General features: G+C 49.0%; 2 protein-coding genes across 2 annotated transcripts; both read left to right on the top strand.

Annotated features, from left to right (window-relative positions):
* Positions 1-140: 140 nt before the first annotated feature.
* On the top strand, positions 141-9125 carry bms1 (BMS1 ribosome biogenesis factor). Its single transcript, XM_068754291.1, has 23 exons — positions 141-322; positions 512-702; positions 812-891; positions 1024-1212; positions 1292-1434; positions 1882-2003; positions 2088-2281; positions 2391-2533; positions 2820-3201; positions 3292-3389; positions 3743-3846; positions 4380-4540; positions 4795-4876; positions 5016-5092; positions 5453-5632; positions 5721-5909; positions 6020-6200; positions 6449-6507; positions 6597-6719; positions 7475-7622; positions 7716-7891; positions 8457-8618; positions 8779-9125. The coding sequence occupies exons 1-23, from the start codon at positions 141-143 to the stop codon at positions 9004-9006; spliced, it is 3594 nt and encodes a 1197-aa protein (XP_068610392.1). The 3' UTR covers positions 9007-9125.
* Positions 9126-9990: 865 nt separating this feature from the next.
* mtr (5-methyltetrahydrofolate-homocysteine methyltransferase) lies at positions 9991-26392 on the top strand. The gene is made up of 33 exons (XM_068754912.1): positions 9991-10027; positions 10964-11172; positions 11258-11347; positions 11575-11644; positions 11718-11810; positions 12555-12661; positions 13101-13160; positions 13356-13450; positions 13543-13643; positions 13953-14014; positions 14218-14285; positions 14363-14442; positions 14684-14796; positions 14888-15028; positions 15505-15690; positions 16054-16233; positions 16363-16479; positions 16739-16879; positions 16962-17051; positions 17218-17367; positions 17524-17631; positions 18053-18153; positions 18423-18490; positions 18870-18990; positions 19310-19391; positions 19478-19576; positions 22396-22471; positions 22562-22717; positions 23592-23791; positions 23921-24121; positions 24242-24434; positions 24820-24932; positions 25207-26392. The coding sequence occupies exons 1-33, from the start codon at positions 9991-9993 to the stop codon at positions 25294-25296; spliced, it is 3798 nt and encodes a 1265-aa protein (XP_068611013.1). The 3' UTR covers positions 25297-26392.
* Positions 26393-26696: the final 304 nt, after the last annotated feature.

Genomic DNA, 26696 nt, shown 5'->3' with positions numbered 1-26696 from the left:
CTGTGGCCGACTGTAAATGTCTTCCGTTGCTGTGCTTTAGATTCACTACTGGCTCACACTGTTGGTGCTCTCTGGAGGAAACCCCAGCAGCTGCAGCCTGCCCTGTTGTTTCTCTCTGAAGGGGAATTGTTTGTGCTCTAATGCGCAGGATGGATGCGAAGGTTAAGAAGCAGAGGCCACACCAGCAGAAGCACAGCGGCCCAAAGGCAGAGAGGAAGAAGCTGAAGAAGCAGGGAGGCTCCGCAGGACAGGATGAACGGAAGCGCAACCCTAAAGCATTTGCGGTCCAGTCGGCCGTGCGCATGGCCAAGACCTTCCACAGGTAAGCCCCGCCCCTCTTAATGCTGCTGCGTGCCCTGCAGACGCACAAACATGAAAGCAACTTCTAGTCCCAGCTTGACAACAAGTCCTTCGATGCATGCTAAAATAAGAAAAATGAATGCCCGGGTAAATCCCACAATACTAAACCGGAGAAGGTGCGTTCCGAGGCTAATCTGTGTGTTTTCTTTAGGGCTCAGGACATAAAGACCAAAAAACATCACATCCCCCACGTAGACCGGACGCCTCTGGAGCCCCCTCCCATAGTGATCGTTGTCGTCGGCCCCCCCAAGGTGGGGAAGAGCACCCTGATCCGCTGCCTGATCAAAAACTTCACTCGGCAGAAGCTTGGTGACATCTGTGGGCCCGTGACCATCGTCTCTGGTAAGCCTGCCGGTAAATGAGGGTCGCGCCGCTCGCCTGGCGCCACGGCGGCGCAGTGTTCAGTGTTCACCCCCGTCACTGCTTGTTTCCTTGTTGTTGTATTCTTTAGGCAAGAAGCGACGCCTCACTTTCGTGGAGTGCAACAATGACATTAACACGATGATCGACCTCGCTAAAGTAGCTGACCTGGTAGGTTCCTCCAGTTCTTCCAGTCCATGTTCTAGACGTGGGTCTATAACGTTGTTATAAAGCGGAGTTAAAGCTTAGTAAATGTGTTATTGGAACGTCATTGACTTGAGCGCTTTGCTTTACTCCCTCCAGGTTTTAATGCTGATTGACGCCAGCTTCGGCTTCGAGATGGAGACCTTTGAGTTTCTCAACATCTGCCAGGTGCACGGCTTCCCGCGCATCATGGGCGTCCTCACTCACCTGGACTCGTTCAAGAACAACAAGACCCTGAGGAAGACCAAGAAGAACCTGAAACACCGCTTCTGGACCGAGGTCTACCAGGTAAAGCCGGCGCAGCCGCGGCGTTGCTGCTGAAGGCGCTCTCGGGTACGATGGCGTGTGCTGTGTTTGAACCCGGCAGGGGGCCAAGCTGTTCTACCTGTCTGGCATGGTGTACGGGGAGTATCAGACCCAGGAGGTGAAGAACCTCGGCCGCTTCATCTCCGTCATGAAGTTTCGTCCTTTGGTGTGGCAGACCACTCACCCATATGTGCTGGTTGACCGGTGAGCTGATATGAGCCCATTTATTCTTCTACGTATTTTTATTTTAGGGTGACGGGGAGACATGACGCTATCGTGCATCGGTTGTGTCGTTGCTTTGTGTGCTCGAAATAATGGGAATAGAACATTATTTCAAATCTCAGTGAACCTAAAACAGAAGTGGGACGCATGCAGCAGAACACAAACGGTAGAACACGCACAGATTCCATGCACTCGGTAGAACCTTCCGTCGGCACCGCTGCAGCTTCAGCGCTATCTTCATGGCGTGGCTGCATTCCTTCTGGCCCAGGAATTGATCACGTTACCATAGAGATTTGCGGGGCTCGTGTTTGGTATCCTTTCAGTTATTTTTATTAATTTCCTTTGGAAATGATCCTTAAATATATTCATCTATATTTTATATTCTCTCAGCTATTGTATTTTTGCGTTTCTTTTTCTGTCTTCTAACAGCATGGAGGACTTGACTGACCCTGAAAGGGTGAGGACAGACCCCAAATGCGACCGGACGGTGTCGCTGTACGGCTACCTGAGAGGGACACTGATGAAAAACAAAGGCCAGGTCCACATCCCAGGTGCGCTACGTCGTGCTAGCCGCCGTCTGCTAGCTGCCATTCAGACCAGTAACTGCGCTCATACTGGTGCGCCGCTCTCCGCAGGCATCGGAGACTTTCAGGTGGCCGACTTGAACTTCCTGCCGGATCCGTGCTCGCTGCCAGATGCTCAGAAGAAAAGGGCCCTGAACGAGAAGGAGCGTCTGCTCTACGCCCCCATGGCCGGGGTCGGGGGGGTCGTGTATGACAAAGACGCCGTCTATATAGACCTTCCTGCGAGTCACGTCAATCAGCAGCAGGTGTGGGTTCGACCAGAGTGGTGTCGCACTATATTTGGCTTTTGGGTTTGACGGTGAATAGAATGGGAGGTGCTGCGGGTGGCTGATGTGAGGAGGGCTCTGCTTTCAGGAGGAGGTGCGGCCCACCACAGAGCTGGTCCAGTCTCTCATTGACACGCATGCGACCCTGGATACCAAGATGGCTGGCAGCAAGATGTCTCTGTTCAGCGGCTCTGCCGGCCTGGACCCGTCGGACGTCGAGGAGCAGAGCAAGTACGACACGTCGTGGTCTCTGCTGAGAGGACGCGTTGGCTCGGTCTATTTAAATAACGTTACGGCGCGACGTTCTTATATGATCTGTGGTGAAATCTTTTGAACTGCTTCCATTCTTTGTGGAGGGGTCCTCTGCCTCTTATTAGCAGCAGTATTGATCAATTGCTGGTGCTGGAGGTGAATTACCCAGGAGAAAGATCTTTAGCTGGCATGCTAACCTCAGCTAGCAGCAGCTGTTCTCAGAGTATAAAATGCATCCTGACGTTTGACCTGTTTTGTGTGTAAGATTGATGCAGGGTCTACAGGAGGAGCAAGTTTGGGACGCGCACACCAAGAGGAACAGGAGGAAGGTGGTCTTCACTGAGCAAGTGGACGATAGCGATGGCACAAGCAGCGCCAGTGATGATGAGGATGGTGGAGCTGAAGAGTGCGACCAGGGGGAGCAGGGAGAGGATGAAGACGAGGAGAGCCTGTCCGCTTTTCTAAAAGAGAAGCGAGCCAGATCTGAGACAAAAGCATGCAGCGCTCCGCTGGCCAAAAAAACGAAGGTGGGGGAGGAAGAGAGGCCGGCGTTTGCTGACAGTGAAGATGAGCTGCAGATGAGTGAGGAAGAGGCCGGGAGAGCAAGAGACTCTGGACACTGTTCTGAGGAGGAGGAGGATAATGATGCATCAGAGGATGATGAAGAAGATGATGATAATGCACCAGAGGAGGAGGAGGAGGAGGATGATGATGATGATGAAGATGATGCATCGGAGGAAGGTGATGCTGCATCAGAGGATGAAGAGGAGGATGGTGCACTTGAGGGTGCACTAGAAAAGCAAACAATGAGTGACGAAGAGGAGGAAGAGGGTAAATACGGTTTCTAGCACGATTATCTTCAGTATCATGTTTCCTCGTCGGGCGGAACTAAACGCCTAAAATCTGAACCAATCACAGTCCAGCAGCGAAACAACAACATTCTCTTAAACAATTGAAGAAGACGAGGACTAAACTAAATGCCTTTATTTTTGCGCGCTGTGATCCAGAACGCCAGAGGTTCTGATTCTGGGCGAGTGTCGGCGTATCTGCTGAGCTACGGGCATTAGCGTTTAACTCCCTGTTGGTGCAGCAGCTCAAACAAACATGTTCTGGTTGTGATGCGATTGAAATCCTACCAGCTGATTGTTCTCTCTCCCTACTTGACTTTATGTTCCTGCTTCCTTCGACAGGCTCTCTCCGGTGGAAGGAGGGTCTGCAGGCGAAGGCATTACAGGCGTTTCTACGACAACAAGAAGCCGCCCCCAATCTGAGAAAACTGGTCTACGGCTCAGGTAGCCGGAGGTTCTGGATGCATGTACTTGGAAATGGAAATAATGTATCTAAAACAAGATGTCTGCCAGGTGATTGGAGGTCAGACGATGAGCCCAGCAGGTTATCGGTCCCGGCCTGACGCCCACGCACACGTTTAAATGTGAAAAACCCTGGTCTTTAAGTTGGAGCGGCGCCGTGGCTGCATCAGGGGACACTTTGTAATATGAAAAATACCATTAGTCATTAAGAGAACACCAAGATCTCTCGCTGAGGTTCAGATCCAGACTTAAACGAAACCTGAATTTCATTCCTGTGGAGCCTCCAGCCGGGGACCTACCGGTACTCTTACGTTTGGGATCATTGTGCTGCTGCCTGACCCCGTTGTAGAGCTTCGTCTCCCAGGAGGGGGGCTTGACGTTCTTTAAGAGTTGCTAAGAGAGTAGAGACCAGAGTTCAGTGACCTGCCCATCATTAGAAGATGTACCGCACATCTCATAAGAATAGGAGCTATACTGCATTGATTTCCATTGACTGTTGATGAATCGCTCTTCAGTTGCAGAAGCAGATGGCTCAGCGGAGGAGGAGGAAGAGGAGGAGCAGTTGGGGGGGCTGTTTCGAGTCAGTCGCCCTCAAAACAATAGAAAGATGCAAACGAATGCTGTCGACTGTTCCCGTTTCGACACCGACGCCTCCCGTGACTGGGACTCTGAGGAGGTACAGTGGCCACGGATACACTGGTTTGACTGGGACGGGAAGTGTGAGTTCTTAATGCACCAATCAAAAACCAGGAACATCACAAGATGTCTCCTGAGACCGATCCACGGAAATCTGGTCACAACTTCTATCTCGTGCACAAGCAGACTTCGGCGGCCACATAATCGCTAACGCTTAACGACATTAGTGGAGGTGGGGGAAAAAAGTGTTAAATTCCTGAAAGGTTGCCATGTTTGTTTTATTTCCCCCCCCAGATGCTAAACTCCATTCGTGACTGCTTTGTAACGGGGAAGTGGGATGAAGGTCAAGATGCTGCTGTGCTGCTGAAGGAGGATGGTAAGAGCGGAGAACCAATCCGGTGGTCTGAGGTCAATAAATGCACCAAAACAGGAGGATAGGTGGAGACGTTAAAATTAAAACACGGACGCCATGTTGGAAAGAAACGGCAAGTTTGATGTTGTTCTGCTGTGTCCAGAGGAGATGTACGGTGACTTTGAGGATTTAGAAACGGGAGAAGTCCACAGTGGGCAAAGTGAACAATTCACAGAGGAGGTAAGTCCCGTTCATGTGGAATCCTCTGGCACTCGCATCGTTAGCATTGTGTTTGTTTAGCTTTGCAGGTTTAAAAAAAAAAAAAAAATCCTTCCATATTCTTTATTATAACTTTCTGTGATTTCATTTATTATAATTTGGTGAATAAATGTTTTTATCATATGAATCTACAATTGCAATAACCGGCACAGCTTAAACACGCTCTATGATGAGCAATCCTTTATTGATGTTTCCACATGTTTTCTGTTTAGACTGTTTAAAGCAAGAATTAGTTTTCACACAAGTGCTGCCTTCTTTCCCAAGAGCATGCACTTTACTGGATGGAAGGATGACATGTCTTCTTCCTCACCTTCTGACCAGCAGAATAGTGCGAGCAATGATGACGAAGCTGAAGAGAGCATGAAGGTGGACGACGAAGTCCAGAAAAACAAGCGTCTGGAGAAGAAGCGCCGGTTGAAGGAGCGATTCAACTCTGAGTACGACGACGGAGACGCCACGTACTTTGATGATCTGAAGGAGGAGATGCAGAAGCAGGCTGAGGTAGCAGGGCGGCGCCGGCGTGCTCTGCAGCCCGGGTTACTGCAGCACTCGGAATGTCCCATCTTACAGTCGGCTGTCCTGTTCTCAGCTGAACCGGGCGGAGTTCGAGGACGTGGACGACGACACCAGAGTGCAGTACGAAGGCTTCCGGCCAGGAATGTACATCAGAGTGGAAATCTCCTCTGTGCCCTGTGAGTTGGTCACGAACTTTGACCCCCATTACCCGATCGTCCTCGGAGGCCTGGGCGCCGGAGAAGGCAACGTCGGCTACCTGCAGGTAAGGTGCAATGGTGGTGGCGTGTGGATCCAAACTGGAGGTTGCATGGGTTTGCAGATGGCTCATGTTCTGTGTGTGTGTGTGTGTGTGTGTGTGCGTGTGTGTGTCAGATGCGACTGAAGAAACACCGCTGGCATGGCCGCATCTTGAAAACACGGGACCCTCTCATCATGTCCTTGGGTTGGAGACGCTTCCAGACCATTCCTCTCTACTACATTGAGGATCACAATGGACGCAACCGGCTGCTCAAATACACGCCGCAGCACATGCACTGTGGCGCCGCCATATGGGGTGAGTGGCCTGATCCATGCTGTGCCCCCTCCTCTGTGATCGTATCTATGCCAGTGGAACATTTGGGGGGGGTTTCTTAATCCACAGATCCTGCAGCATCAATGAGACGTTAGGTCCTTCGTGTTAAATTAGAAGCCATTCCTTCATGTATAAAGAGGCTTTTAGTCAACAAATGCTGTCAATAATCATCTGCATCTCATTATTATCATTATTACAGCTACTGACTTCTCTCGCTTTGTGTCTCGAAGGCCCGGTCACGCCTCAGGGCACCGGCTTCCTGGCTGTGCAGTCAGTAACAGGAACCAACGTGAGTCGCTCGTTCAGGGACGGTTTCTACGTGGAATCGGCGATTCGTATGAAGTTGTGCTGCTTTTATGTTAGACGTTGTCTCCTCAGGCTAAGTTCCGTATTGCAGCCACGGGAGTCGTCCTGGACCTGGATAAATCTGTGACGATAGTGAAGAAGCTCAAACTCATCGGTTACCCCTACAAGATCTTTAAGAACACCTGCTTCGTTAAGGTGCGTCCGTCTGTCTGTCCTTGTTACCGGTAGTCGCCGGCGTTTGTCTGTCCGGCTGTCTGTTAGCAAGATAAGTCAAAGGGTTCTGGGTGGATCTTGATGAAATGTTGGGAATCTTACCAGGAACCGATTATTGCATGTTGGTTAAGATCCAGAAGAGATCCTGGATTCTGGAGCACCTTGACATTTTCAGTTAAAGGAGCATCAAAATTTGTTCCTCAATATCTCGGTTAATTATTGACCGATGTTTATGGAATTTGATAGTCATGTAGGGTGGGGGGTCTCTATCTCACCGTCGAATTTCATCTGGATCGAATCCAGAATCAAGTTCAGAAGAAATATTATATTTTAACATTAAAACACCGTTCATGGAGTCATAAGTCATTTAAAGAACTCGACTCTGATTCACTTTTACTTTTCATGGTTGGTGTATAAAGATACCAAGAACAATCTAGAACCTTTTGATGATGATCCAGTGTAAATCCAGTTAGGAGGGGAACGAGCAGCTCGGTGGAGGTCTGTGCTCTTCTCGTTTATCGTAGCTTTTTTCTCAGATATTTAAATTACAACGACCGCCCCTGACAGGAACAACCTAAGTGCCTCCTTCCCCTGAGCCTGTGGAGGAGGGTCTTGAGTATACAGCGCCTTGGAACTCCATGAAGCGACCTACACTTTCTCGCTTTAGCCTTCCGGTGAAAAGGCAGCGATATTTTAAGAAGTCGCGTCTTCATGGATCTGTCCCTCTGTGTTCGCAGGACATGTTCAGCACAGTGCTGGAGGTAGCCAAGTTTGAAGGCGCCTCTATACGAACAGTATCAGGGGTCAGAGGTCAGATCAAGAAGGCGCTGTCCGCACCCCCGGGAGCTTACCGAGCCACGTTTGAGGACCGCCTGCTCATGAGTGGTGAGCTTCCCTGTGCAGCTTTGATTAGCTCGCGCGGCTGGAACGTCACGCCTGATCTGATCTGTGTGTTTGTGGACGTTTGGCTTTGTGCAGACATCGTGTTCCTGCGTTCCTGGTATCCAGTGTCTGTTCCTCAGCTCTACAACCCGGTCACCTCTCTGCTGCTGCCGGCCGGGCAGAAGGACCACTGGACGGGCATGAGGACTCTGGGACAACTCAAACATGACCTCGGCATCCGCAACAAGCCCAACGCAGACTCGCTATACAAGGTACAGGAATCCTTACAGCTTAGGGAGGAATGAACGTTCCTGAACCGCTGATGTTCACTCCACAAACGTGTCTGGAAACTTCGAAATGAAGATGACGAAGACGAGGACGTTTTAAACTTAGGACAGAATGCCTCCATGCAGCTTTTGCAGCATTTCCGGAATCCCAGAGATCTCTGTGTGAACCTTAGTTAGGTATGCAGAGGCGGCGTGAAACATTCTCCCAGAAGGTGTTCAGAAACACTGTAAGCTTCAGCAAATTAGATGCAATTTAATAGATGAGTAACTTTATTGTGCCAAAAGCAAGAAAAGGGGTCAAAAATATTATATTTTTTGGTTAACTTATTTGTGGACTTCATAGAAGTGTGTTTCAATCCCAGAGAAATCAATTATTATTACCACTATTGAACAAAGTAAAAAAACGTTTAAAAAATATTACATCAAAAGAATATATTACAAAGTCAAACAGTAAAATATTAAAGTTTCAGTAAATAGTATTTAAAAATGCAGAAGACCTGGACCTTTAAATCCTGATCTGATTACGGATATCCATCCTGTTCCCTTCCAGCCGGTGGTTCGCGCGCCAAGGCGCTTCAACCCCCTCCACATCCCAAGAGAGCTGCAGAAGGCCCTCCCCTTCAAGAGCAAACCCAAGCTGCAGCATCCCAGAGGAAAGACCCCCAGAGACCTGCAGAGGCCCTGTGTGATCAGAGAGCCCCACGAAAGGAAGGTGACTCAAGCCGAAGCCTGCATTCACATCCTGCAGCGCGCAGTTAGCTTGAGCTACAACGCCACTGTCGCGGCTCCTTGTTTCAGCGTCATCGTAACCGTGCATGCACAGCCAGGTTCGCTTCACCTCTGAGCAGTGTTGTTTTCACCTCTTCCTGCAGGTGGCAGCACTGCTCCATGCGCTGAGCACAGTTCACCACCACAAGAGGAAGAAAGTCCACGTGGCGCAGCATGCCAAACACAAGGAGTTCCTGCAGCAGAAGGAGAAACAGGAGGAGGCCAAGCTCCTGAGGCAGAAGGAGGCGCGTAAAAAGCTCTACCGCGTCATGGGCCAGATGGACAAGAAGAAGCAGCGGTCCAGCCTGAAGGGGGCGGCCCAGGACCAGTAACCGCCTGACTGATGAAGTGCTTCAGAATCGAACCCGGTTTATTTCTCTTTAGGTTCTTTCCAGATGTATTGAAATTGGAGATCAGTTTTCCTTCTAGAACTTTTTAATAAAAACGGTGATGCCGGTCGTGCTGCTCTCAGTATTTTGGCTGCACATCACATATGAGTGTTAGAAATTATGTTGCAGCTGTCATGAGCTTATTTTAAAAATGTGTTTTGTGTATTTTAGGGACAACTTGCGTGTAAAATGTCCGTTAGGCTCGCTTCTGTCTCACTGGCCGACTTTCTCTTTGTGTTCTTCGTACAGACGTTACGAATTCGCCATAATAATAGTAATTATCATGATTATTAAGACAGAGCTGCCGGCGTTGCTGTTTCCCTTTTATATCTTTACACCTGAAAACAGTTTGCTGATAACTTTACTCCGTCCCCATGTCATGGTCGACTGCCCCTCCAATTTAAAATCACAGTAATGATAGTAATTTAAAAACATTTCTTATTCCCACCTCCTGAGATCCATGAAAGTCCACAAAGTAGTTTGTGTGTACTCTAGCTATCAGATAAATAATGTAGAGTGGTTTATGGTCTCAATATATCCCCAAAACAAACGGGGAGGAGCTAGCACACCTGGAAACTCTCTCATATTGACGTCATTGGCTGTTTTTCTCAGCGTCATACCAAATGAATTAACGCTGCATGTGAATTATTTTATTTGTATTTATTTATTTTAATATATTTTTTTGTGAATAACCATACCGGAAATGCATTCTACTGTGGCGAAGGCATGGCCCCTCCTACTCGGTCACTGATTGGCTGGGGTTAGGCTAGCTTATCCTATCAGGGGCGGTGATTGCCTGGCAGCCAATCGGATGCGGACGCAATGTCTTCGCCATAGTAGCTTCGGCATCGATCCCGCCGGTCAGACCGGTTACCGAAGAGCCGCAGAAAGTTGCTTCCAGGACCGGAACGCGGTTCTCTCGACCAGATGGCCCCGACGAACGTCGTTCAGTCCGGCGAGGAGGGTGAATATGATCAGCTCTGCAGGATCGATTATCGATCAGTAGCCTTCCTCGTCATCGCTGATCTTATTGATTAACCAGATTCCCGAGCACAGCAGATGTTGACCCGACCGGGTCTTCGTGTGGATCCGGGAATGTTTAAATACCTGACCGGGCTTGTGCGCTTTTTGGTGTCTTTGCGGAAGTTCACACTTTCCGAGTGCTTCTCTTAGAATCACAGAACAGAAGAAGAAATCCACTAAAGGAACGGGATCAGTTCTACTCCGCTGCATGTTGTCAGGTTGTTGCATGAAGTTAGGGTGACCAGATCATCACCGGACAAAAGTGGGACAAAGGGAGGGACACTTCGCAGATGATTATTATTTCCAGACATATATTTTGTGTAATTAATTGTCCCTCAGTATAAATTAAGTTGTGCATTTAAAGAACTGCGCATTTGACTTGTTCCAAAGTCTTTTATTTCTTCAACCAGAACCAGAACATGTAAATAAACATTCCACAAAGAATGGGGCTATTAGTTGTTATTATTTTTTCTAATCTTGTTTTGTTTTAACAGGTAAAAATATACATAAAAACTAATGTAAACAGCAGGTCTCCCTTTCAGACCTGCTGCTGCAGGATGATTCCAGAACGGACTGAGAATCCCCTTGAGCTGCTTCTACCAGGAATAAACCTGTTCCGGGTCACGGCTTTAGGAGCAGCTGCGTTCTTTAGCGGAATGTTCCATGTTTTAGCAGAATGTTCCATGTTTTTCTCCGATAAACGATCATTTCCTGCTGGTGTCGCTATGACTTTAAGTATTAAAATAAGATGTGTGGCGGTGAGATTAACATGCGGGACACCGCCTCAATTCGCGTGATGCCGGATTTGAGATATAAATGCGGTGCAATGCGGGACGTCTGGTCGCCCTACATGGAGTCCTGTCCATTTGTGTCCCAGGATGCTGTCCCTTAGAGGCCGAGCTGCGGGCGGCGCTGCAGCAGAGGATCATGGTCCTGGATGGCGGGATGGGGACCATGATCCAGCAGCATAAGTTTGAGGAAGGCCACTTTAGAGGGGAGGAGTTCAAAGAGCATCCGCTCCCTCTGATGGGCAACAACGACGTTCTCAGCATCACACAGCCAGATGTTATTTATGGAATACACAAGGTGCGTCATCCGATGCCCCCCCCCCGCCCCCCCAGCATGGTCCCTGTGCAAAATGCCATAACCTTCGCTCTCTGCTGTGTTGAAGGAGTACCTGCTGGCCGGATCTGACATCATCGAGACCAACACGTTCAGCAGCACCTCTATAGCCCAGACAGACTACGGGCTGGAGCACATGGTAGGGGGGGCGGAGCCTGTCGCACCACTGCACACGGTTGGCTGTGTAGCAGAGCATTAATGAACATTTCATCCTGCCAGTCTTGAACAGAAAAAATTGGAGCAAAATTTGAATGAATGAAGTTGAGCCGCTCGTGATTAAACCGCCATGCGTGTACTTTATTGTGTGAGTTTATTTGTTTCCTTGAGTTCTTTGGAGTTTCGTGAAACGTTATGTTTGTTGTTCAGGCTTACCGCCTGAATAAGGCGTCTGCAGAGCTGGCGAGGAAGGCGGTGGATGACTTCACCAAACAAACTGGTAGAGCTGAAACCTTTATTGGCTCTTGGGGGGTGGGGCTTCGTCATCAGATTTGACGGGTGTCTGTTTTCAGGTTGTAAGCGATACGTGGCCGGCGCTTTAGGTCCGACCAACAGGACCCTGTCCATATCCCCGTCTGTGGAGCGGCCCGACTTCAGGAACATCAGTAAGAGGACTTTTTGTTCCGAGTTGTCTCCTGGGTCCACACCTCTGTCCCGCTCTGCACTAAAACGGGACCGTCTCCATTCTGTCCCGTGGAAACGCACTGATTTGTTGTCTGGTTTTATTGATTCCATCGGCCTGTGTGCCAATAAGACGAGTTGCCGATAGCAACGGCTGCTGTTCTTACGTTGTGTCGGGTTGCATCAGTCTAGAGAAAGCATCGATGATGCTGATGTCGAATCCAATGTAAGAAACTTCAACTGTAACTCTGGCCTGTCGGCGACCACTTCAGAGCAACGAGCCACGTGCGATCCCAGCCAATTAGAATCTACGACGGGATCGATGCCGTGCCCGAAACGCGGAACCACAACCACGCCATCGACGCGGAATCGATATAACAGCAGAGCCGCGTGATCGACTGTGTCATCAGCAGAACCACGTGATTTGTGCCGGAATCAATACCTTACAGGAACGTATCCCATGAGACGCAAATACGTCTCATGGTTGTCAGGGGAAGCGTCCCCGGTTATCTATGTGTGGAGACGGGGCAAGGGGGGGGGTCTGGTAAACAAGAAGAAGATGAAGCAACATAATTCACACAAGTGCAGACGAATACCTCAAACATAGAGCGCATAGCTTTCATAACTTCATTTGTTACGGAATGATTTAGTTTCATGTTTTAGTTGACTAAAGTCTATCATAGCTCTGAAACAAAGTGTGTGTGTGTGTGTGTGTGTGTGCTCCCCAGCGTTTGATGCACTCGTAGAGGCCTACTCGGAGCAAGTCAGAGGTTTACTCGATGGAGGCGCCGACATCCTGCTGGTTGAAACCATCTTTGACACGGCCAACGCCAAGGTAGCGCTCGCCGGATGTTTCAGCGGCGGGCCCGCCGTGTTTGCGTGGCTTTATGTACCTTCAGACGGGTTGGGGCTGAGAGACGGGTCGACTGGATATACTAATAATTTACTTCATATTTTGCAACCTACTGATGAATTCCACAAAACCGGAAAGCTGAGCAAGACTCTGTACAAATAACGGCAGCACAAGATATTAACTCAAAGCAAACGGATGCAGCGTGTTTGAGTTTGACTTCTTTAGTAGGACGGGAACCGTGGAAACGGCAGAAACCCTGCAGGGGCGGGGACGCCAGGCGACCTTTCCTAGTGCAGAACAGAGAAACGCCCTGCGAGGATCCAGACTAGAACTTGAATATCGATGTATTTTCAACATCTCAAACGGTTCTGTCTATGCGGGTCACTGATGTGTGTGTGTGTGTGCGTGCGTCCCTCTACAGGCTGCTTTATTTGCCATTGACCTGCTGTTTGAACATGGCTGCAGGAGAACACCAATCTTTGTACGTATGTGATACTTGCTCGTGACCTTCTGAGCCGCGTGGAGGCGTCGACGTCTGATATTCCTGTCCGTGTGTACGGGAACCGTATATATTTAGGACTCGAACTCGACCGTTAAAAGCAAAGGACGGCTCTAGATGGACGTCTCTGTCCGTTTGTGAGTTCAGCTGAGTTTACGTGCGTCGTTCTCCTCCTAGATCTCGGGCACCATCGTGGACCGCAGTGGGCGGACTCTGTCCGGTCAGACGGGAGAGGCCTTCGTCTTGAGCGTGTCCCACGTGAAGCCTCTGTGGTGAGTCGCTGGACCTCACACACACACGCACACACACACACACACAGCTACGCCCTGATGTAGCGCCAGTAACTTGAGGACGTGGGTTACAGCGTCGGTCTGAACTGCGCCCTGGGGGCCGCGGAGATGAGGCCTTTCATCGAGGCCGTAGGAAAGAGCACCACGGCTTTCATCATCTGTTACCCTAACGCAGGTAAACGCCTTTCATCGGCGTGATGCCAGGGGTGAAGATACACGAAGCATAAAATGCCTGAAACGAGACATTCAGACGTAGTTTTTTATTTGTTGGTGGTTGATCGAGTAGCTCTCAAACTCTGGTGATTCTATCGTCAAGCCGAAAGCCACTCGGAATCAAGAGGAGAAAAATGGAAGCAAATATTAAAACGGTTTAAGACCAAATAGTTATTGTGACATCATAAAAGTCTGTACAAATACACGTCTGAGCATCGTCCTGGAGACGGAATGACGTCGCCATCTTTGTCTCTCAACGTTTTTCCGTTAGGTCTCCCCAACACCTTCGGTGGTTATGATGAAACGCCACAAGTGACCGCCTCGCATATGAAGGTTCTGGTGGATTTTATTATGCAGTTCACACTTTGATGTTAAGATCTAGATCTGGAGGAACAAGGAGACACGAGTTAATCATAAATATGTGTTTGTAGTTCATCACAGTTGACCTCGTTAAAGAGGAAAGACGTACGTGTTAAACTTCGCCCTGCTGGCTGCCTCATTGCTGCAACACACTTTTCCCTGAACTTTGTCTGCAGGACTTTGCTACAGACGGACTAGTGAATATTGTGGGAGGCTGTTGTGGGACCACTCCAGCACACATCAGGTCGGTTTTCGACAACGAAACGATTTGGCTTGTGTTCATTTTAAACCGTGTCCCTCCTCTTCATCCTCGTCACGCAGAGCCATCGCCGAGTCAGTCAAACTCTGCCAGCCAAGAGTTCCACCTGCTGATGTTTATAAAGACCACATGCTGCTGTCAGGTATTAAACCGACTGACTGTCGCTCGAGGAAATACGGAATGAGTCCAGATGTCTGTCAAACAGCGATTTATTTAACTGAGCTGAAGAATGTTCGACAGAGTTTTCTGTTTCTGTGTAAACATGATCTTTAATGTTGGGGTTGCAGGATTTGTTGTATTTTTTTAAAGTGGTTCTCTCAAACAGCCACCCCACACGAGGGGGTCCTTTTGTCTGTTAACGTGATGGATGTGACGTTCTGCAGGTTTAGAGCCCTTCCGGATCGGTCCATACACTAACTTTGTTAACATCGGGGAGCGCTGCAACGTGGCCGGGTCGCGCAAGTTCGCCAAGCTGATCGCAGCAGGGAACTACGAGGTGAGACGGGCTTCATGATCAGGGCGTTGAACTGTTTCGTTCTCATTCTCAGTGTTCTGGTGAAATTAAATGCTGCTTATCTCCCGTCCAGGAGGCGCTGAGCGTAGCGAAGGCTCAGGTTGAGATGGGAGCGCAGGTGCTGGATATAAACATGGACGAAGGGATGCTGGATGGGCCGACAGCCATGGCCCGATTCTGTAACCTCATCGGCTCTGAGCCAGACATCGCACGGGTACGGAGCTTCTCGACAACGCCGATTGGCTCGTTTAAACCCAAATCTGTGTCGCAACGGGATATAAAATATCAAATACGGATTGTAAGGATTAGGAGATTCAGTTTGACCAGAATGAAATGGAATGTTGTACAAAGTTGAATTTGATACCTGAAGTTTTAGTACAGGTACTAAACCAGTCCAGGTACTAAACCAGTCTAGTACCTGGACTGGTTTAGTACCTAGACTGGTTCAGTTCAGGTACTAACAGTTTAGTTTAATGATGAAATCATTTTGCGACGGGGTCTTCAGAACGCGACTCCGTCATTAAGTGAGGGTAGCTGTGTATATATATATAATTGTATACAGTCCTTATTGGATCATTCACAGCTTCAGCTTCAAGTTTGTGCATGTTTCGCCAGCGGTCCGCGTGTTTTGGAGTCGGCGCTACATGCTGCCGGTTCGATGAGTCTGGAGTCACGCCCTCTCCTCCTCAGGTTCCTCTGTGCATCGACTCGTCCAACTTCTCCGTGATTGAAGCTGGCTTGAAATGCTGTCAGGGGAAGTGCATCGTCAACAGCATCAGCCTGAAGGAAGGCGAGCAGGACTTCCTGTCCAGGTCGGCCACGGTGAAGCGTTACGGAGCTGCTGTGGTCGTCATGGCCTTTGATGAGGAGGGACAGGTGAAGACACACACACACACACACACACACAGAAACACACACTGCTGCTTATGAGGGCCTCTGCTTCCTTATAATTTGTACATAAAGCTGTTTCGTGATGTCACTCAGAGGACGTTCTACCATTGAAACGTCAATGGTAGAACTCCCCCCCCCCCCCCCCCCTGATCGTCAGTCTAGCAGCAGTTTGGTTAAGATAAAATCTGTGTAGGTTCTCAGTCATCCAGGTCGAGGTGAATCAGGAAGAACAAAGAACCACCTGGACATGTTTGGATCACCCCCCCCCCCCCCCCCCACACACACACACACACCACGTTACACACACACTCTCATTCACAAAAACACGTGATGTGTTCGTTCCTCAAGGCCACAGAGATTGACCGTAAAGTGGAGATCTGCACTCGAGCCTACGAGCTGCTGGTCAACAAAGTGGGATTTGACCCCAACAACATCATCTTCGATCCCAACATCCTCACCATCGGCACCGGCCTGGAGGAGCACAACGACTACGCCGTTAACTTCATGAAAGCCGCCCGACGTATCAAGGTAGGAAGAAGTGTTGCTGTGTCATCATGGAAAATGGCGTGGAGCCCTTCTAGCTGCTCATTGGTCAAGCATAAATAATGATACAGAGCTGCTACTCATTGTGTACTGTGTGTGTGTGTGTGCGTGTAGGAGACTTTACCCGGGGCCAGGGTGAGTGGAGGCCTGTCCAACCTGTCCTTCTCCTTCAGAGGGATGGAGGTCATCAGAGAAGCCATGCATGGAGCCTTTCTCTACCACGCCATCAAGGTAACCGTGGTTACACGCCTGTCCTGTGTTCGTATGTGTTCACTCAGGTTTTCTGACGGATAATAGAAAAGTATTCGATGTTTTGCTTTTTAAGCTGGTTTAGCTGTGGTTTATAATAACGCTGCTTGAGCTGACATCGGGCGCCGCACTGGAGGTCGTTTAGCTATCGGACACGGTTATGTAGTGAATCGTGCAGCGATTGTCCCATGAAGGCACACAGAACCCCCCCTAACACCCCCCTGTCCCGCCCGGACACCAGAGTGGCATGGACATGGGAATAGTGAACGCTGGGAACCTGCCGGTCTATGACGACATAGACAAACAGCTGCTGTTACTGTGTGAGAACATCATCTGGAACAGAGACCCCGACGCCACTGAGAAACTGCTGGCCTATGCACAGGTACGCGCGCACACACACACACACACACACACACACACACACACACACCTTCTGTGGGAGGGTTAACACATTTTATTCACAGAACAATGTGAAAGGAGCAAAGAAGGTGGTTCAGACGGACGAGTGGAGGCAGGCAGGCGTGGAGGAGAGGTTGGAGTACGCGCTGCTAAAGGTGAGGCGTGTGATGATTACATGACGGGAGGCTTCATCTACATACTCTTATTGCTGTTTAATATACCGCTAATACGAGACCCTAAAGGAAGCGACACAGACCGAGGTGCTCGGGTGGATCTGGATCCGTATTAGTTCAGCTGCTCGTTCTGTGTCGGTCTCATCAGGGGATAGAGAAGTACGTGGTGGAGGATGTGGAGGAGTGTCGGACTCATTCGGACTTCGCCCGGCCCATTCACATCATCGAGGGCCCCTTGATGAACGGCATGAAGGTGGTGGGAGACCTTTTTGGAGCTGGGAAGATGTTCCTGCCACAGGTAGGTTGGCATCTTATTATTCAGGCAACGCCACTAAAGGAAAGGAACCGCTCCTTACCAGCAGATGGCGGTAGTCTGCATGCGCGCGTGTCTTCTCTCATCACCTGGATGGTCTTTGATACTTGACACTTTGAAACATTCCACGTGTGTTTGCAGGTGATCAAGTCGGCCCGTGTTATGAAGAAAGCGGTGGGCTACTTGATTCCCTTCATGGAGAAGGAGAGGGCGGAGATGATGGCCATGTCGGAGTCAACAGAGGAAGTGGTGAGTCTCCAAAGGATGTGGCTGCGTTCAGAAAGCGTGACGGAGATCTGTCCAACAATGCCAGGCGCGTCTTTAACATCCCCTGAACATCATAACTCTGATAACAATTTAACATCGTGTAAAGTGTGTGTCCGTGTGTGACGGCGTCTGTGTCTGTCACTGGGACGGCGGCGTTCAGACACGCCGTGGGCGTCGCCGCCTGCTGCTCCTCGCCGTGACGCCGTGCTTCTGTGGACCATATTATAACTAGACGACACACTAGACGGGCACAACGTCTGAGACGTTCTCCCAGCCTCTGTTTTCCAATATAGGGCAAAATATGTTAAACATTACTGTCCGATCATCCAATCGTACGCTGGGAGGACTAATGTATCTGTCCAACGAACAAACAAGCGTCTTGCGTCTTGTTCCTGGACTGCAGGACCCCTACCAGGGCACCATCGTTCTGGCTACAGTGAAAGGAGACGTCCATGATATTGGGAAGAACATTGTGGGCGTGGTGCTGGGTTGCAACAACTTCAGGTAAGACTTGTTTGCTGCTCATGGCTTACAGAACCACCCCGTGTGTGTGTGTGTGTGTGTGTGCGTGTGTGTGTTTAGGGATGAGTACCACCCGGTTCCAAGTTGGAACTCGTTTCAAACCTCTGAATCATCCCAGAGTTCTTCAATCCATCACTCGGGCTAAGTTTCAGTTTCCGTGGCGTGCAGCGTTTCAGGTTTCAGGTCATCCAAGCTTCACTGCACGTCACTTGAAGGTCTCATTCTTATTTCTGTGTTGTTCTCTCTTCCAGAGTGATTGATCTGGGTGTGATGGTGCCCTGTGATAAGATCCTCAGAGAAGCCGTCGCTCGTAAAGCAGGTACTTTAGATCGGGTTCTGTGATGCTGCTGCGTCTCGTCTAACATAAGAGAAGAAGAACAGGATGAAGCTGGATGTGGGTCAGCTGACCCGGCTGGGGGTTTGATGCCTGGTCTGCACCCTTTAGGGCTAGGCCACCTTTTCTGTTGATGTAAAATAAAACAACATTTAAATGAAATAATATATTTTTGTTGCTATGTTCAGTTTCAGACAGACAAAAAGACACAACAAGCCCAAATGAACATAAAATCCCCCCCCCCCCAACCATAACTATGGCCCCCACCCCGAGCCCCCACCTTACCCAGACGATTGCCGCTGTATGGAAGGAATGCCTTCATTCCAGCGGCAGCATTATGGGGTGTTTGGCTTTGCTCCTGCAGATTTCATCGGTTTGTCCGGTCTCATTACGCCCTCCCTGGATGAGATGATCTACGTGGCCAAAGAGATGCAGAGACTGGGCTTTACAACGCCTCTGCTGATTGGAGGAGCCACCACATCCAAGTGAGCACAGAGAAACCGATCGCTGTCGTCGCGTTCCGGAAGAAACGACGAGCTAAACGCTGCAGCAGTCACCGTCCGGACATTAAAAACGGGTTCTAGTGGTGACGTGGTGTTTTAGGAAAGGGGAAGGGAACCATTGATGCTCGTGCATACTGGCACACGCCTTAATTTGAGCGGTTGTGTGTGTGTTTAAGTTCTTTAAAAGTCGGCCGATGACGGCTGCTTGTGTTTTGGATCTGCTCGAGTGCAGAGAGGGGAGGGGACATAAAGGTCCGCGCCCGGCGCCCGGTTCATTCAGCTCGTCTGTGTGTTTGAACAGGACACACACGGCAGTGAAGATCGCCCCTCGCTACTCCGCTCCTGCCATCCATGTTCTGGACGCCTCCAGGAGTGTGGTGGTGGTGAGTGAGTCCAAAGATCAGTCAAGTCGGGTCAAGCCGGATTGGATCGGGGGGCGGGGGTTGACCCTCATTTCCTGGTCTTTCAGTGCTCACAGCTCCTTGATGAATCGCAGAGGGAAGAATATTTTGAGGACATCAAAGAGGAGTACGAGGAGATCCGACAGGAACACTACGACTCCCTGAAGGTAAGACCGGAGGAGACGCTGCACCTCCCACAGACTAATTAGTGCAATCTAAGTGATCAAGTGCAATCTAAGTGATCACAACATGATCTTCTGCACTCGAAAAATTCATAGACCTGCAGCCCATTGTCACACCACAATAAACTGCAGAACCATGAAGCATTACTCCCCAGAAGCTCTAACAACAGCGCTGGAGGAAACTGATTGGTCTGAAACTTTAAACTCCGCCTCTGTCGAGGGGACCTGGTCTTCCTTTAAATCTGCATTTCTGTCCGTAATCGATAAGATAGCGCCCATAACTGCTGTTCGGGTCAGAGCCCGTACAGAACCTTGGATGAAGGGGGAAATATTGAATGCCATCAAGCTCAGAAACAAATGTTACTCTGAGTACAGAAAAACCAACAACGAGGAACTACTTGAAAAAAGCAGAAAACTACGCAATGAGGTTAACAAAATGATAAAAAATGCCAAAAAGAATTTCTTAAATGAGAACATTGAGGCAAACAAAAGCAACCCACAAAAACTGTGGGAGGCCCTAAAACAATTAGGCTGCAGCAACAGACTCCAAACAAAAACCAGTAATATCTGCATTAACTCAAGTGGTTCGCTCCAGACCGACAGGTTGGTGGTAGCAAATTGTTTTAACAGCTTTTTCACCACTATTGCCACCCTGTTGGTCAGCAAACTCCCCCCGCATTCAGGTCTGTACGGTTCTGACCACATCCAAACTCACTATGAGAAGCTAGGTGCTAAAAAGGACACTTTCTCTTTCACACCTGTAAATACCGTTGATGTGCTAAAACAACTAATTGCCCTTCAACCTAACAAGGCCACAGGCCTCGACAACATACCCACCCGGTTCCTCAGAGACGCAGCTGTCTCTATCGCCCCCGTGGTAACCCATCTGATAAATTTATCCATCAATCAGTGCCACGTCCCACAGGAATTCAAGACGGCGCGGGTTATCCCTCTGTATAAAAAAGGAAACAAATTAGAACCTGGCAACTACCGCCCTGTTTCCATCCTTTGTTCCATCTCAAAGGTTATGGAGAGAATAATCCAGGAGCAAATCAACCGCTACCTCGCCGAGCATAACCTGCTCTTTGAATTCCAATCGGGCTTCAGAACATCCCACTCCACTGACACGTGCCTCATATATCTGACCGACTACATTAAGCGTGAAGTAGACTCGGGCAAGTACTGCGGCATGGTTATGCTGGACCTCCAGAAGGCCTTTGACACCGTTAACCATTCAATCCTATTGAATAAACTAGGGGCGATTGGTTTTGATAGCACATCAACAAACTGGATGAAATCGTACCTTGAGGGACGAGAACAAATGGTAGACATAAACGGAACCTTGTCCTCGTCCCTCCCGGTAAGCTGCGGGGTTCCTCAAGGCAGCATTCTAGGACCGTTACTGTTCCTCCTATACATTAACGACATGAATGCTGCCTGTAACTGCAAATTGTTCCTGTTTGCTGATGACTCAGCACTCCTGATTTCGGGAGAGGACAAAGTGCAGGTTGAGGAGGCTCTCAGCTCTGAGCTCACCAGAATCCGTACTTGGCTTACTGATAACAAACTGTCACTACATCTTGGTAAAACCGAATCGATTCTTTTTGGGTCTAAACACTCTCTACGTGAGATAAATGTTAATGATTTCAAGGTCACAGTCGATAATACAGTCATCTCCAGCAAAGAAGAGATTACCTATTTGGGCTGTGTTCTTGACAAATACCTGTCTGGCGATAGTATGGCAACTAAGGTGATCAAAAAAGTCAATCAGAGAACAAGATTTTTGGGCAGAATGTCTGCTTTTGTAAACAAAAGTGCTCTCCGGACGCTTGCTGGAGCCCTCGTTCAGCCCCTCTTTGACTATGCTAGCACCTCCTGGTATTCAAACATCAAAATGTCCCTGAAAACCAGGCTCCAAACCTCCCAAAACAAACTGATTCGGCTACTCCTCAATCTGGGGCCCATGACCCACCTTCTTCCTGGACATTTTGCTAGCCTAAAATGGCTCAGGGTAGAAGACAGGGTTAAACAACTCAAAATGGGATTGGCATTTAAAATAGTCAATGCAGCTCTGCCCTCAGTCCCCTCAATCCCTGCATACCTGACGGAACACCTCCACAGATTTAGTGACACCCACAGCCACAACACTAGAGGGAGCTCAAACAACAACCTGATTACCCCCTCCTATAGGACTAACATGGGTAAATCATCTTTCTACAATACGGCCACCCAAGGGTGGAACGGATTGACTCCCGCCCTCAAAACATGCACCTCTTTGGCCTCCTTCAAAAAGGGCCTAAAAATACACCTTTTAGGGGGACAGAAACGGAGATAGTCATCACGACTCTCTCCGGGTCAAACCCCCCCACCTTTGTTTTTTTTGTCCACCGATGTTGCACGTATTAATTGCTTTAGTAATTTATTGTTATTTATGTAAGTTATTTATTGTCATTTCGCATCAGTGGTGTAATTTATTTTAGATTAATTGTTAGTTTGCACTGGCGGTGTAATAACATTTTATTTTTGTCTTTCTAATGTTACGTTGCATCAATTGCGTAATTTAATATTGGATTTATTTTTATTTGTATTGTTTTTTGTGGATGATTTATGTACGAAGGACTTTCAACGGAAACAAGCCCGCAAGGGCTTTTTTGAAATGCTCCTCTTAGACAGGATGTTTGACGTTATTTGTACTGTAATACATGCTACTGTGTGACTGTACTTGTACTCTAACATTCTATCTAATAAATATATTCATCATCATCATCATCATGGAAACTGCTTCGTGCTCCTCTTCCTGTCAGGACCGTCGGTACCTGCGTCTCCCCCAGGCCAGACAGAAGGCTCTCCGTGTAGACTGGCTGTCGTCCCCCAGGCCAGGTAAACGGGGCCCCCGGCCGTGCCCGACCACAGACACAGATCAGTGTGTGACGCGCTCAATCTCAACGCCTGCTTCTGCTTGTGCGTCAGTGTGTCCTCGGTTCCTGGGCACTCGTGTGTTCGAGTCGTACGACCTGAACAGTCTGCTCGACTACATCGACTGGAAGCCTTTCTTTGATGTGTGGCAGCTGAGAGGAAAGTACCCCAACAGAGGCTACCCCAAGATCTTCAAAGACAAGACCGTTGGTATGACTTCCTGACCCAGGCCCGCCCCTGCAGCCTGCGTGCGGCGCTGTCCGATGGCTGCCGCTATCGAGCTCTGAATGGACCCATCAGCGTCCAATGTTCTGATTCTGGTTTATTTGAATATGGACGAATACAAAACATAGACACATGTAACACAGGTATCCGATGGTTGCATTATAGAGCTTATAGCTGAAGCTAATTCGCAGCACTTGTCCATAGATGGGCTTTTAACACAGACATTTATAAAAACATGAAAAGGAAGGGAAATTTAAAAAAAGCAGTCTATGCATGTTTTTTAACACAGAACTAACAAAATTAAGAGTAAAACAAGACAAAAAACAAAAGAGAGATGTAAGAGATAAAACTGAACAGGGTACAACAGACAAGCACACTTTAGGGACATTTAAACATGAGTACAGTGCTGCTGCTTGCACATCCAAGATTTCGTTTCTTTTTTGAAGGAGACCAATTGTGTCACGGATTTTAGGTGGACAGGGAGCAGATTCCACAGACTAGCACCTTTCACAGAGAGAGCGGATTGTGCGAAAGATGTTTTTCGGGGAGGCACCTTACAGTCCCCACCTGAGGCTGCCCGGGTGGACCTGCCAGAGCTCTGCAGTCTGCGAGCAAAACTTGCTCAGTGGTTCTGGTGCAAAGCCATTCACACATTTAAAAAACTGTTTAAGAACACTTAAATTAATAAAATTTAAGAAGGATAAAAACTTGTGTTTTGATAAAATATGACAATGGTGAAATCTAATGGGCTTTTGGTCAAACACCTTCATGGCCCTGTGGTAAAAGCTCTCTATTGGCCTGAGCGTGGTCTGACTCGTTTGTGACCAAACAGTGGCTGTTCTGATTCTGGACCCCGCAGGTGCGGAGGCCCGGCGAGTCTTTGATGACGCTCAGCGGCTTCTTAACCAGATGATTGATGGCTGCAGCCTGACTGGGCGGGGCCTGGTGGGGTTCTGGCCTGCCCGAGCTGACGGCGACGACATCAACGTGTACGAGGATGACGTCACACTGCCCAGAGACAGCGAGCCCATTGCCACATTCCATGGCTTACGGCAGCAGGTTTGGGTCGACAGTCGTGATGCACGTTTCCCTTGTTGCTCTCTGGATATGCTCTACGCTTCACTTCGTAATGGAGCCGATACCTTTCGAACACGACGGTAACGCGTGTCTGTCTGCTACCTGCTGCAGGCGGAGAAGGATGGCTCCAGCTCGGAGCCCTACCTGTGTCTGTCTGACTTCGTTGCCCCTGTGCACGGTGGCGTGGCCGACTACATTGGTGTTTTCGCCGTGGGCGTGTTCGGCGCTGACGAGCTGAGTCAGCGGTTCCAGGCTGAGGGAGACGACTACAGCAGCATCATGGTCAAAGCCCTGGCGGACCGGCTGGCGGAGGTACGGGGCGTCCGGCGTCCGAGCATCGCTGGCGGCAACACAACAACGGTGACCGACGTGCTAACGCTTGCTGCCGTGGCGTTTCTTTTGGTTGCCTTGGCAACCCTGTCTGTCCTCCAGGCTTTTGCTGAGGAACTCCACGCCCGCGTGCGTAAAGAGTTGTGGGGCTACAGCTCTGACGAAGCTCTGCAGGCCTCGGAGCTGCACAGGATCCGCTACCAGGGCATCAGACCTGCAGCCGGTTACCCCAGTCAGCCCGACCACACGGAGAAGACCACCATGTGGAGTCTGGCCCGGATCCAGGAGAAGACTGGTGAGTGTAACGGCCGCTTCTCTTTGATGTAGGGACAGAAGATTCTGTGCTGGTCCTGAAACATGTTTGCTGGGACCCCTGGAGTAAGGCCTGAGGGCGGGCTCTACGTCCACAGCATGTTATTCAAAGCAGAGGGCGTGGCCCGACAAACTCAAGTCTGGTCTCTGACCTTGTCTCCAAATGTCCAGCCTTCATTGTCTCATTTCTAATCCTACCCAACCTGGTCACTCCCAAGGAGAACCTCAGCATCTTCTTCTCTGCCACTTCTAGCTCCGCCTCCCGTCTTGTCCTCAGAGCCTCTGTCTCTGAGCCGTCCATCATGGCTCCTCTCTTTTCTAGAGCAGACGTCCACTTCTCCAAGTCATCTTGTGTTCTCTATGTGCAGGTATTGATCTGACCGAGTCCCTGGCCATGACGCCTGCTGCCTCAGTGTGTGGACTTTATTTCTCCAACCCACAGGCCTTGTACTTTGCTGTGGGAAAAATCACCAAAGAACAGGTTCCTAAGGACACTCTTCTTCATTGACCCGCCTGTCACTCTATTGTAGTAGCTGAATGGAATTAAACGTAACGATATTATAGTTCAGCTATACAAGTTGCTTGTGAGCGTGAGCTCCTGATCAGCTGTTCTGCCCCCGGCGTTCTACAGACGGCTTCTGATCTGAGCAGCCGAGTCACTGTCCTGCAGCAGTTTTACATCACTAGAAATCTCTGATCTGGGAGTTACACGAATGTTTCTGGACTAAACTTGTGTTTGCTCTCCTCGTCTGCAGGTGGAGGATTATTCCAGGAGGAAGGGGATGGCTGTGGAGGAGGTGGAGCGCTGGCTGGCTGCCATTCTGGGCTATGACAGTGAGGAGTAGCGTCTGACCGGACTGCAGAGAACAATCGTTTTCCTGCAGCTCATCCAGGAGCTCAGAGCAAGTCACTGATACGCCAGTGTTAACAGGTTCAAATGGGGATTAGCCTAGCTTAGCATGACGACTCGAGGCTCAGGTCCATTTACTGCTGGGCCTCTGGAGACATGGTAAATCTGATTGTGGTTTTGGGGTGTATTCTATTTAACACTTTATGATTATTATTTCTAATATTTCTTCAGAAAGCACTGGCTGTAAAGTTGTGAGTACTTCTGTATTTACAGTACTATCTTTATATATCGCTGAAAATTCATCCTCACTGAACGATGGTGTAAGTTCTGAAGACCCCGTCGCTCAACCAAACCCCCGTTGATCGACAACTTGGCCGACATTTTCTGGTGTGGAACTATTTTTTCTATTTGCATGTGTATATTCCACTTATACTCTACACACGTGCACGACTCTGCAGCCGGTGCGTTCCGCTCGTCGTCACGGCGATTTCTTGTCGTCACGGCGAGTCATCGTAAGCACGTCTTTCAGTGAGGGTCATCTGTACTTTCATTTCATTTCATTTATTTATGCGTATTTAACTTGACATTGATGATTGATGACCAGTCCGATTGTGTACATTAAGTAACACTCATGGTGTATTACTGCAGTATCTTTGATGACTACTTGAATCCTATGCGTGTACTTGAACAGGCCAAATAGAAAAACTACTTTGAAAATTTTGTAAGAGAACTTGCGTAACAGAAGATCCTGAAATATAAAATCGATTATTAAGCGTTTAATACTGGCGTTCTGTCTGTGTCTACTTCCTGCTTGTACATAGAGCAGTATTGACATAAATACTTGCTGCCTGTGATTTTTGGAGGCTTTGTAGGTGTCTGGGAATATTTTTGGATTTTGAAGACAGCCAGCTGTTTCCCAGATGTGGACGCGACACAAAGACATTTCTTCATCTGGGACAGAATGGGGACGAGTGCTGCGTAAATGTTTTCCTTTGAGGCGAACAAATGTAAAAGGAATTCACGCCTACAAAGGCAGCAGCAAACTACTGTGGTTCAAACCTGGAAATATTTATCTGAGAATTATAAAAAATAAAAACAATCTTGAGTTCTGTGACACTTTTGTTCTTGGTGGTTCAGAATCATTCAACTCGAGTAAACTAGAGAGAGCAAGAGCATTGCAAAGGAAAGTATCAGGTGAGCTCTGTGATAGGAGAGAGTCAGCCATGATGGACGGCTTAGAGACAGGGGTGAGGACAGCCATGATGGACGGCTGAGAGACAGTGTCTCTGAGGAAAAGACAGGAGGCGGAGCTAGAAGTGGAGGAGATGAAGATGCTGAGGTTCTCCTTGGGAGTGACCAGGTTGGACAGGATTAGAAATGAGACAATAAGAGGGA

The sequence above is a fragment of the Brachionichthys hirsutus genome, chromosome 21, assembly GCF_040956055.1.
Source record: "Brachionichthys hirsutus isolate HB-005 chromosome 21, CSIRO-AGI_Bhir_v1, whole genome shotgun sequence".
Taxonomy (NCBI): domain Eukaryota; kingdom Metazoa; phylum Chordata; class Actinopteri; order Lophiiformes; family Brachionichthyidae; genus Brachionichthys; species Brachionichthys hirsutus.
Note: the sequence above shows the minus strand (reverse complement) of the source record. Positions and strands in the feature narration are given on the sequence as shown.